Source organism: Pararge aegeria, chromosome 5 (assembly GCF_905163445.1).
Source record: "Pararge aegeria chromosome 5, ilParAegt1.1, whole genome shotgun sequence".
Classification (NCBI taxonomy): domain Eukaryota; kingdom Metazoa; phylum Arthropoda; class Insecta; order Lepidoptera; family Nymphalidae; genus Pararge; species Pararge aegeria.
In genome coordinates, this window is record NC_053184.1 from 8,903,884 (window position 1) to 8,916,784 (window position 12,901).

At 36.8% G+C, this 12,901-nt stretch overlaps 2 protein-coding genes and 1 pseudogene across 2 annotated transcripts; 2 read left to right on the forward strand and 1 right to left on the reverse strand.

Annotated features, from left to right (window-relative positions):
• Positions 1-579: 579 nt before the first annotated feature.
• LOC120623932 lies at positions 580-3,154 on the forward strand (annotated as a pseudogene).
• On the forward strand, positions 3,034-5,811 carry LOC120623791 (ets DNA-binding protein pokkuri). The gene is made up of 4 exons (XM_039890033.1): positions 3,034-3,301; positions 3,384-3,935; positions 4,026-4,275; positions 4,360-5,811. Exons 1-4 carry the CDS (start codon positions 3,034-3,036, stop codon positions 4,688-4,690), a joined length of 1,401 nt encoding a protein of 466 aa, XP_039745967.1. The 3' UTR covers positions 4,691-5,811.
• A 4,376-nt stretch (positions 5,812-10,187) lies between these two features.
• LOC120623800 (single-stranded DNA-binding protein, mitochondrial) lies at positions 10,188-11,684 on the reverse strand. Its single transcript, XM_039890049.1, has 3 exons — positions 11,482-11,684; positions 11,044-11,128; positions 10,188-10,643 (listed from the first exon to the last, which is right to left on the reverse strand). The coding sequence occupies exons 1-3, from the start codon at positions 11,509-11,511 to the stop codon at positions 10,306-10,308; spliced, it is 453 nt and encodes a 150-aa protein (XP_039745983.1). The 5' UTR covers positions 11,512-11,684; the 3' UTR covers positions 10,188-10,305.
• Positions 11,685-12,901: the final 1,217 nt, after the last annotated feature.

The following is a 12,901-nucleotide window of genomic DNA, read 5'->3' on the forward strand; positions in this document are numbered from 1 at the left end:
GAAGAAATTTTAAGATTTTGTCGGATCATATCAGAAAAATAACGGACATAAGTTACGCGGTTGAGAATTTATTTTTCACTTTTGATACAAATTATTATTAATATAAGCTTAACATAATTAAAATAAATAAACATGGAAACAAATAGACCAAAAAAAAAGTAAACCTTAAAGATAAAAACAACATGATGCTGGAACAACATATTGTTCAAAATATTATGAAAAGCCTTGTGATACAAGGCTTTTCATAATGACATCGAATTTCTAAATCCACCGTGCTATTTCAATGCGGGTTGGCGGGCATCAACATGCATACTTTTCCTTAGTTTCTTCTGTTCCCTAAACCTAATGGTAAATCCCAGAGTATACTAATAAGATGGCCGAGCAAATGTTTACGCAACTGTCAATACAAGATCGTAACATCAATTTTTTGACAAAGAAAGTTAAGGCAAGATCTGCGGTCACGGTCACGATTAACGCACACGAACGGCCAAACATCATATAATGTTTTATTCTCAAAATTACTCCACGTGAACCTACTGTACGCCAGACCATTGCCGCACTACTTTTACTTATGGCGAGATGCGTATGTGCGAGAGAGAGAGTATAGAGGGCGCGCGGCGGGCGAAGGGAGCAACAGGTAAAGATTCCGAGGCCACTTCCGCCTTAGCTGCCGAATATTTCTGTACGAACCGGTAGTGGGAAGGCGGCCAGGACAAATACGAGTCAAATCTATATTAATATAAACACAGGAACGTCTTTATGATGTCTGATATCCGCATTTGAAATAGTGTACCCAATCCAATGGAGTTTAAATTGGTTTCCACTTTTAAATAAATCAAACTAAAGTTTTCATTTTATTTATTATTTCGTGAAGATAACTTCAGGAAGACATAATAATAAGTAGTTATATATATTTATGCAGACATTTAATAATAACTCCGCTAAAACCGGTTCACGTTCATATTGTCTTTATACTGTACCAGGAAACTTATAGACAACTCAGACGTATTTCCTGTGCTAATAGCAAGAATTACCTACAGATCAACGATCAACTGAACACCTTTTACTAAAGAATCCAAGGTCCAATAAAATACCAAACATCTTTCTTAAACGTTACATTTAGTTTTATTTCTTTTAAAAAATGATCATCTTCTAGAACCAAATGAATATTTTTATTTGTTGAGATCGAGTAAAGAATATATAATTTAAATCTGTATCCAAAACATCGCAAACAAGGAAATATTACAATATTAAGCACGCTGAAAGGATTACGCCAGTTAACACTTCCGCATGCCCTAGGTTAATGCAGTCTCCACTATCATTAGAACTGGAAACAAAGTATTTAACTATGTATGTTACTTACATCAAATTTAATACTTCAGGCGTAAGGTTATGCGTTTGTTTACAATCGTAAACATAAAAAGTTTTGTTTGCAGAAACTAAGGTGGCTCTTCATGTGCTGCTGTTTAAAAAATGGAACTGTTCTCAAACGGGTTCCCGAAGTTTTATCTCATTCTCCGCTATATTATGTGAGGCGTGGAGGCGGAGGGGGCCGAGGGGAAAGGGGGACGGTGGGCGCGCGTCCGTCCGCCCGCGCCGCCACCGCATCGTCAGTCCGCGTCGGAGAGTTGCCCGCGACGCTTGTCTGCAAGCTCGATCCCTCAGATACGCTGCTGGTTTACGGCGTGCCGTAACACGACACGTTTGGAGGGACCGCCGCTGCTACGCGTGTGTCTGGTGCTCAATAAAGATTGGATACTGTGTTTCTAGTGCTGTGACAATGCATATGTGCTGAATTTGCAAGTTTCCGTAACCACTATAAAGGATTTTTAACAATACAACCAGCTCCGGATCAGCTCAGCCGGTGAGTAGCGGTGCTTATCGCGAGCGGCAAGCCGCGCTATCTCGAACTCACGCATTTCCGACCCCGCCCGATAAGGCCTACGGTGACTACTAAAGATACAGAATCCGGACAGACATTACAAAAATGAGGAAAATTACTTTTTAGCTCACCTTTTCTGAACTTTTCAAGGTTGACATGCTAACAATCTGCAGAGCAAAAAACTACAATAAATAATCTTCTGCTCTAAAAACTCACTCCACCATCACCCTCCTTATAGCAGATATCATGCACGTGCACCCTTTTGTCATGGGCATTCCTCCCCTGATCAAATGTGCTAATAACAAATACGACCCCTATATTGCCACAAACAAAATTAAACCTTGGTAAAATGGTTATAAGGTGACTAACAAAAAGTAATAGGGGTGTTTACGTCAAAGTTGCCTGATTTATGATTTAACACCAAAATCTTAAATTCCTCTTGTTAGTGGATTACATTTAAAAATATATCCTTCATACATTATCATTATCAGCATATTAGCATCCTTGCTTCAGAGCCTCTAATATAATTGACAAAAAAAAACAAAATTCATTTATTTCAAGTAGACATAATATAAGCACTTTGAAATATTTAGTAAATTTGCATCTGGTAATACAACATTACGAGCAATACGCGTAAAATTTAGATAATGGATTTAGTTAACTGTAGAGTTTATAAAATAGTATCCAAAATGCAGTTTTTCATAAGCATAAAGATCAAAAATATACTTATATAAATATTTACTAGATACTCATAAAAACTTATGATTAACAATAATTAATGTAAAACCCTAAAATTAAAGTGCCACTAAAAACGCCACAAATAAACAACATACAGCTCAAATTGCTCGCACATAATTTAAACCCATTGTATCATACAGTAATATCAATATTTCATAATATTGTTCACGTAATCATCTACACAGCGATAAGAGCTAGGAACTGATCCGGTTCAGTTAGTGTAAACCATAAAATGATAAATATTTATCGAATAAGTTTAAATAGCGCCACCTGTTGATGAGTAGGAACTTCGCCGTACATACGTCACAAGTTACGTCTATTTATAAATGAAGCCTATAACATTGAATAGAAGTCTAACAGATAGAACCTCAGTAATAACGACACTTTTCTAATCTTTACAGATCGTCGTCGTGATGAAAGTTGTTAGCCTTCAATTGCCGTCCGGGCCGAGTATGGAGCGGTTACCGCTACCATTTAGCCCGACCGAGCTTTTATGGCGGTATCCTTTACCTTGGGCCCCACCGCCACCTTCACCCCTTGGCGATACTAAAGCCCAGCTGCCTGCTGGTCTACCTCCAGAACCTAGACTGTGGACACGTGAAGATGTTATCGTGTTCCTGAAATGGTGCGAGAGAGAATTCGACTTACCCAAATTCGATGTGGATCTTTTCCAGATGAATGGTATGTAGCATTCCAAAATCACTAAGTTCCCAATTTAGCTCTTAGTGCCAATTAGATATTTATATATTTTATTTCTTTGCAGGTAAAGCTTTATGCCTTTTAACCAAAACAGATTTGGGCGAGAGGTGTCCTGGTGCTGGAGATGTATTACACAACGTTCTTCAGATGTTAGTTCGCGATGCATGTTTACTCGGACGAGTACCATCTTCTCCTGTAACTCCAACAGCGCGTGCTGCTCCATACCCACCTTCGCCACATTCACACCCACCAACTCCCACCTGGACTGTAGACGGATTCCACCACTTCCATGGTGCCGTCGCTGCAGCTGCGCAACCTAACTCTGTTACATTAAGTCCGGCACCTTCAGTTGATAGTTCGGGAAGTCCACAGAGGGGGGAAACTATGACCTATGCCCCAGCTTACGCACCTCCAGTACCAATGAATGCTCAAGCTAGCTCAGGAAGTAATCAATCAGACTCAGATGAAGAAAACCAATTCTCGCAAGCTCCTCGTTCTCCGAAGGAAGTTCAACAAAACAGCCCTGCGCCGCAAACTCACGTTGTTCCACAACACACACACTACAGAGTTCAGCACAGAGAATTCTTCCCGAATGATATGCCTGAATCTAATACAAGTAAGTATTTAACACATTAACAACGCACAACAATTATTATGTTCTTTCAAAAATAGAATATTATCTAATGACAGACTCTTTTGCTTTTAGATGGAAGACTTTTGTGGGATTTCCTACAACAACTGTTAAATGATCCTACGCAAAGATACACAAATTATATTGCCTGGAAAAACAGGGAAACTGGTGTTTTTAAGATTGTAGACCCAGCTGGACTTGCCAAGCTGTGGGGAATTCAGAAAAACCATCTTTCAATGAATTATGACAAGATGTCACGTGCTCTGCGGTATTATTATCGTGTCAATATATTGCGAAAGGTTCAAGGCGAAAGACACTGTTACCAGTAAGTAATGAAATCAAACTTAATTAACAAATGTTACATAATTATTTCTGTTAAGTATTGTAACTAATTGTTTAATTCTTTCAGGTTTCTTAGGAATCCAACAGAACTGAAGAATATTAAGAATATTTCACTATTGAGGCAGCAAATGGGCCATACTCAGCAGCCTGTCAAAACAGAAATGAAAGAAGAACGTTGTGAAGAAGACAACATAGATGAAGATATGCCTACTGACTTAAGCATAAATACGTGTGAACAATGGAGGAAGCGAACGTGGCCCGACTCGGCCTCCGCCCCTCACGACAAACACCGCATCAGTGCCCTAATAGGCGATAGTATTATGATGCTAAAAAGAGATCCAGAATATAATTCCGAACAATGTGCTCTCAATTTAAAAAGTGAAAAATGTGAACAATGATTTCTACTGACACATGTACACTTCTAATGTGATGTGGTGTTAATTGTGCGACAAACTACTCCAACAGCTTAGTTCTAGTCAAATTTCTCTCAGATGTCTTCCTCCTAATAGAATGTATATCGCTGAGAGTACTTTGACCAATTTATAATGGCTTTTGGAGTTAAACAGGGTATGGACCTAAATTATGCCTTTGTGCCAAGTGATTTTTATCTAATAGTGTCAATTACATAAGTAGTTAGCAAAGGGGACAAAAGTTTATTTGTGTTAAACTATATTAATATTTTGTGCAATGGACTATTTACTACTGTGGACTGAAATGTAACAGTTGCAAGTTGCAATTTAAAGAGGTTGCCAAAATGCCAATACCAACAACGCAGCGCGTGCTCTTGTACACGCTGCAAATGCATTTTTTTGTTAATTTAATTATTAGTTACTTGTATGTTTATTTTCGTTTTTTTTTTGTTGCTGAATAGCTGAGAGATAAAGAGTTACGAAAGAATATCACATGAAATATTATTGTCTTCCATTGATTTTATGGCAAACGTCTCAATTGTAGCATGTGAAGCAAATTATTGAAACTACCACGCACCATTAAAGTAGCATAAATGAAGTCTATCAAATCAAATTTGCTAAGACATTTTAATGTCAACTTGTCCCACAAATTATTATTATATAAATATTAGTATAAAAGACAATAAAATAATTAACCTACCTAAAACTATGCCTTGGAATCAATCAAAAAATCCACTGTGATAAAAAGTATGAAGTGGTAGTCTTGTAGAATATGCTAGGGCTTACTCAATGATTTCCAGCTACAATTTTCTGTGATCTCTTTTAACAATATAGGTAAATAATGTAATAGAGAGTAAAATTATTGCGTCTGTAAATATTACTTAAGATGTAAGTTAGATTAAGTGAAGCAAAAGAGTGTATGTATGATTTGTCAAACAAAATGTGGAGCTTTATCAAAGTACCTAGGTATCAGTAAGAGTTATAACAACTGAGTTTGTATTTTTACAATAATTTCTATTTGGCATCGGCCACAATTTCCAACGTGTACACAATAAAAATGAATATTAAAATATTGTGTCAGATTTATAACTTAAAAATAAATGGAAGTAATGTTATTTGAATTTTTCTTTCCCCAAGTTCTTTCCTCTCTAAACGTGACAATCTATAGGACGATAAATAAGGATTACCTACTTTTACTCAAAAAGCTATAGGAGATGAATTAAAAAGTTCAACTAATTGAGCACAGAAGAAAGTCTTAATTAGCCCTTCCTTTTTGTTCTCGCCTTTGATTTCGTCAAAAGAGTACCTAATTACACGTTTTGTAAAAGATAGCGCCGTATCATAATAATTAGCAGCGAAGGAGATCTAAAGAGATGACTTACATTTATTTATATTCAAAGATAGAAAAGTTCACTGCAATCTTGCTTACAACGCTATGAGTTCAAAGAAATTGCAGTGTCCTTTAATCTCTATTGAGTCATTTTGTACACACGCATCGGACTAAAGTAATTAATCTAGGCTTCATATTCGTCTGTACTAAGATGGAGAAGCGCTGCCAAACAGCTGGAATTGCATATGATAGGTATCTATGCACGCAGATATTAGTTTGTCGAATAGCATCGACGCTACAATACCGATTCAACCATTTAATCTTCATAACATCACATGAGGCATCTCCAATGGAATCTAATCTAGCGTGCGAAGGTATGCGTCTTCGGTACGAAGTAGTTGGATGTATACCATTGGATTCTAACCATTAACACATACTGCGGTTCAGAAGCGTACCTACTTACTTATATTTGATAGATTAACTGACATGTAAGACTTAGTTTGAACAAACGTCGTCGCAAGGCGTACCTACTGTATTCTACGAGATATATTTTTAAGTGGTAAAGAGCTATTTTAAACTTTGTTTCCTCTCACCTTTCTACCATCGAACCGCGAGGCTACCTAAGGTTTTGCGCCAATACGAAGTTAATATTCTACGGAAACGGACCTACAAAGCGCTTTGTTTCCCCGTTTCTAATACGCACCGCAATGATCTGAAATGCCCTTCCGGTTCCGTTTTCTCCGCCACTACATACTAAGTATAAACTAAATATGTTTTATTATTATAAGATATAGAAAGAATAGATGCGTTATGAGTTCGAAATTAGGGTAAATACCTGAAATTCACGACACCATACTGGGACGGATAGCTGTGATGACGGATTCCAGAATTTAAATTGAAAATATTAAATAGCAAAAACACATAACTGTATACTTACTCTATACTGTATGACGTTGTATTATACGTAAGTAATGATACTGTAACGGGCCTCGTAAGAAGGCTCTGATTCGACGAGCGATGGAAAGAGATATGTTAGGAGTATCTCAACGTGATCAAATAAGAAATGAGGAGATCCTTAGAAAAACTAGAGCTACCGACATAGCTGAACGAGTCGCGAAGCTGAAGTGGCAATGGGTGGGGCACATAGCTCGGAGAACAGATGGACGTTAGGGTTCCAAGGTGTTGGAGTGGCAACCCCGCACCGGTAAACGCAGCGTTGGTCGACCCCCGACCAGGTGGACAGACGTCATCAAACGAGTCGCGGGGAGCCGCTGGATACACGCGGCCCAGAATCGTGGAGTTTGGTACGCCCAACAAAATACCTATGTCCAGCAGTGGACGTCAATCGGTTGATTTGATGATGATGATGATGATGATTGATGATGACTGCTACTGTTAAGCTGCTATAAACATTGATTTAATATGTCTAACTATCTATAAAGTTCAATAATGATTTTTGCCCTAAATAGGTACGCCATGTCTTTTTTACGTCAACTTATACTTAGTGTCCTAAACCTTTAATGCTGTAATCGTATGAATAGAAAGCGTCTAGGTAAGAATGGTTTATCCGAAACGTAACGTACTAGGTGTGGTTGCAAGGAAGTCCTAGATTACTTTATTTACCATCTTTATAGTAAATAAAAAAAAACACCTCAGTGGGCTTAACCCTGTATTTACTCTTATCGTCAATAATCTGCCACTGTTTAGAAGTCATGATCACAATCTACAACGATTCTATACTTTATAAAATCTGAAGTCTGTTTTTTTTTGTTAACATGCGCTAATCACTGAAGTACCACTATAATTTGTAAGTACCCTTTCGCCCAATTTGATAGCCCAATTCTTGAAGAAAGTTAGTTTCGAAACGACGCTGAAAAAACGAGTTGGAAGCAGGGCGGGCTATACGACGCGGTAGAGTATATTGTGTGGATTAGCGGCTTGTTTAAAACCATTTTCATCCTACTTTTTTTACCGTGAGTAAAACTGTTCCAATCTACTTCGGATTTTAAATTTAAAATCAGTGTTCTAGGCAGCTGGTAGGTACCTGCCTGTTTCTGGAAATGGGAAGCAGATATAAAATGCGTGTTCAAAAACGCTATTAGCGGCTAGGAATTAAAAAGAATAAAACTCTGTGCGATGAGACCAAACAAAAGTGCCTAATCGAGACCGCTATTCAAAAGTATTTGTGTGGTAATACAGCTACGCGGGAGGTTATCTCTACTAATAATAGGAAGGAATTTTTTTTTGGGTCGTTCTCCTTTCTTTCTTTCACACAACGGTAAACCTGCGCAGGTTCCAGTGTTTTTCTGTATAGAGATAGTCTGACCCGGATTTCGGAGACCAACGTAGGCTACTTTATATACCGAAAAATTCTTAGGTTTCCACTCTTCTTCTTGCCCGCGTAATTTTGGGGTCGGCGCAACATTTCTTCTACTAAATTTTTCATTATTTCACTACAGAGCTTTTGAATACAATCTCACTAGGTACAAGGTGGTTCAATCTACAATGGTAGCGGACTGACTTGTTGGGGTATGGCAGGTATTTTAGACCCGTAATCATTGTCTATGCAGCATCGCACAAGAACGCTAAATACTCGTAGCTTGGCATCAGGTCTTTGGCGGTAGAATAGAATGAATTCCCATAAAACGTGAAAATGAGTTTGTTGGTTACCTACTACTAACTTAAAAGTAGGGAAGAAGGGATGCAATATAAGCAGGCAGAACTTGACCCATAAAATCTAAGGCGCCTGCAAAATACCTCAGCTATAGACATACGCTTCTAAACAGAATAAAAGTTACAAAGCCTTTTTTTAAGTAATATTCCTGAGCTTCACACCTTTAATTTCACCGGCACCCACACCCTTTAGACTGGCACACAGCATTGCAACAATGCTGCTTAGCGGCAGTGGCGTACTCAGGGTTTTTGACCAGGGTATGCCTAAAGAAGATGCCATAAAATGGCAAAATCCTTCGTATTTATGAGTTATACAAAAATTTTCGGGTAGGCAGAGCTTTTGTGCATGTATGAAGTGTACGCCACAGCTGAGCGGCAGAAGTAGGGATGGTGCTACCACCATCCTTACTTACTTTTACTTAATTCTCCGGTCAAGCTATCACAAAAAGCTCTATGCTACTACTTTAATGTATTAAATTGAATAATAACATGCGTTCTAGAACACACATTCTAAAAATAAGAAGTTCATTAATAGCCATACGACTACCTGCCACTTTGGTGTAGTTCAACTAAGGATCAAGAAGTTCTGGATTGGATTCCCGAGTCGGACTGGGAATTATTTGGAATTCGATTTTTCTATTAGAAATTCTTCGAGTTAAAAAAAGCAGTGATAACCTAGTAATAAGTCCGATATGAAGAAACTCTGTTTTTAGTATCATGCGGAAGCTCAAACAGATTGACTCGCCTTGCGATAAAGATGGGATTAAAAACCTAACCAATTTAGACCAAAAAATAGTGGTTATTTGAGGTGGCTTGGCACCAGGTAGGCGGCTGATAGTAAAAAATATTCATATTAATAAAAGACCATAAACTTCCGACAACACTTAACAAGGGAAAACTGCAGGAAGAAGATATGCATAAGTATACTAATATTACTTGGGAGAATATATTCATGTTCTCACAGGGCAACAACCCTTTTATTATTTAATGACTTTAAAAGCATCAGTTGTCCTTCTAGGTTACCACAATGTCTGTACCTAATATTGCAACAGGTAATTGTCTTGAATAATCAGGTCCTGAAATTTTTATAGTATATAATATAACCTACATGATTGATGTATAAAACAATCTTCCCCGAAGAAATGATTCCTTTCAGAAAAATAATTAAATCATTGGAATATGTAATAATAAATGCTTCTGTTTGTTAATAATAGCACAAACTCATAACTACTTCACACTACTAACTATACAAACAAGAATTACGATCAAAATTAAAATATGTAGTGAAAAAAAGCAATATTATTTGAATATGCGGAAATAAAAGCAGAAATTTAAAACCATTGTGTTGTTCTTTGAAAATGTTGAATTGAAGTATGAATATTCAGTATGCGCCTGTTAGCAGATCCATAAAGTTGTGTTTCGAAAATTACTACAGCCCTGCCTTAACTATGATTAAATCATCAGAAAAATTAAGCCAGTAAATAAATAAAATTCATTTTACTTAACAACTTCAATCACATTTATTTTATCTTACGAACTATGTAGCAAACTAGAAGCTTATTTAAAAATGTAATGTACATAATATTATTTTTATACCTGCCTAGGTATTTTGCTGCTGACTTTGAAAGAAAATGATGTCATCTGCTATAACGGTAGATGCTGTTCTGACTTGCCCATCATCTAGTTTTATTTCACCATAGGATAGCTTGCCCGTTACATAAACCCTTTGACCTTTTTTGAGATACTTGTATACAGTGTCGCGCAGACCTGGTCGGAAAACACTGACTCTGTGCCAATCCGTCCTCTGAAGCATATCACCAGATTCATATTTATAACTAAAGTGAGTTGCAAGTGGAAAGTTTATGACTGGGTGTTCTTCTGAGCCTCGTTTTTGGGGATCAGCACCGACTCTTCCCAGCAAGGTAACTTGATTGATTGCTGAAAAAACGATTATTTCATACTTGAGAAAGGGGTATTACTAGGCACTGTAAGAAAAATAGCAATCTGCTGTAAATCTTGCCGACTCTTCTCGGTAGAATCTGTCTTTCAAACCGATGTTAAAGACACTACAAACAGACTGACTTGACGTTTTAAAAGTGCTTATAAACTAGGCCTACTAGTATTAAATGAATATTGAATTTAAATTTGAAATGTAAAGAAATAATATTGGAACTAAGTTATTACGGTAATTACACAGGATACTTTAAGGCAAATAACTTTGTAAGTTTGTCAATCTTTCTCACAGAAACTTCACATTTAAAAACTCTTATAGAAATACAGTATATGCCGCCAAAGCTGCTGGCAGAAATAGTGAGAAAAATAAAGAGTGCATATTTACTTTTTTCTGTATTTTGCGCTTCATACTGGGCAGTAGTTGTGTGTAACTTTCCAGTGTGTACAAACTGCCGTGCCAAAGAAATTCCCTAAAATAAAGAAATGTTAATATGTATATTTAAAATAATTATGTGACTGCTGCTAATATGACTTGGTCCTGGTATGTTACAGATATAAAATACTTTTATCCTTAGTTCTTTAGTTAAAAGTTACTTACAAGTAATCAATGTTATTAAAATAAACATTATAAATGGGAGCATTCAAATCATGTTACAATTCACAATCTAACATAAAGTTAGTACGTAAATGTAGGTAAATTATATTGTTAATAGCACTAAAATAAAAATTATTAATTATTACCTGAATTTACTTATAATAACTGTATAGTTTGAGGAATATCGGCACTTTATAGGTTAGTATAATAATATGAGCTAGTACTAACCTTTACAACTCGATGCATATTCGAAAACATTTTTTTCTTTAGCAACAAATTATTTGAAAGTCAACCGTACAGTAAAAACCATAAAATGCTGAACCTCACGGTTGGCAAGTGGGTACCTTTTATGTTTTTCTTTTTACTTGGTTAATTCAACTTACTTGTTTGTTAGTACCACAGACTTATCAACAGAAGTTAAATGTCTGTGTGAATACTTTTTAAAGTTTTAAATCTGTCATCCATGGTTGTATTGCTTCTTCTTCTTTATGGAGGGTAGAGGTATTCTTCTTCTTTGCTTTTTTTGGCTCTTAAGTGTGCCCTTTTCCCATCATCTGGGGTCGGCTCTCCTTATCCGTTTTCTCCATTCTCTCCTTTTTGAGCGTTTTCCGCGTTAATGTTATTTAGTTTCAGCTCATTTTGAACCGTCGTTAACCAGTATTATATATACAAAATAGTCGTATTTATATTATGTAGAGGTCATTATCAAAAAAAAAATTTATAGGCGTCCATAATGGTGTAGTCTTTGGTTAGTGTTATAACTGAAAGAAAATTTATATTATATATCATGATAGGATATTTAGAGCTTTCTTTTGTTAGATTTTATATAATATTTACACACAAATTTTACATAGTGACTAAAATCTAGCATAAGAAAACTTTCGACATTTAATGGACGGGGAATGTTCGGAGGATAGACGGCGTAAAGCTCATGAAGGAGTTTCGTGCAGGAAAATTGAATATGAGCGACCGATCCTTCGTCAAGTGTTCCATGTTCACACAATATGGAGTGGTCCCTTATTCTCAATATTACTGAGATGTACTAGAGTGCAGGCATGACCGATACGCCGCGCTGTCGACTTATTCTAAATTGCACCCAACGATTCATATTACGAAACATAAAGAACCATGGTTTGCATAGTATATGTCGTTGATCTGATAAACAGAATTTGCCTTAAGTAGTCTTCGATTAAATCCACACCGCATTACAGAAATCTCAAAGGTGAGTATTTGCGAGAGAACGTAGTTGGGGGAAGTTTTTAAAATGGACTCATCTCAATAGCAAGTTTCGTACACACATCGATAGTCTCATTTACTTTTCACCCATGTGACCTGGTATCCAGGTGAAAGTGACAGACAGGCCTTTTTACTGACAAGAGCATAGGACTTTACTGATCTATAAGATGATGGAGATAAAAGCTTTGCTTCGAAAGGGGTGTGCCTTAAGCTTTTGAACGCAGCTTAAGGAGTCAGGCAATATAATAGATTGCTTAATGTTATGAGATTCTACAAGGATGGCTCCAAGGATTGCTATAGACTCCCCAGTGAATACCGAGGATTATGGTGGGCACTTGAATTTCAGGTTTATATTTGGGTATCCAGCAAGCTGCCCCAACACAACCATCGTTAGACAACTTGGACGTATCCG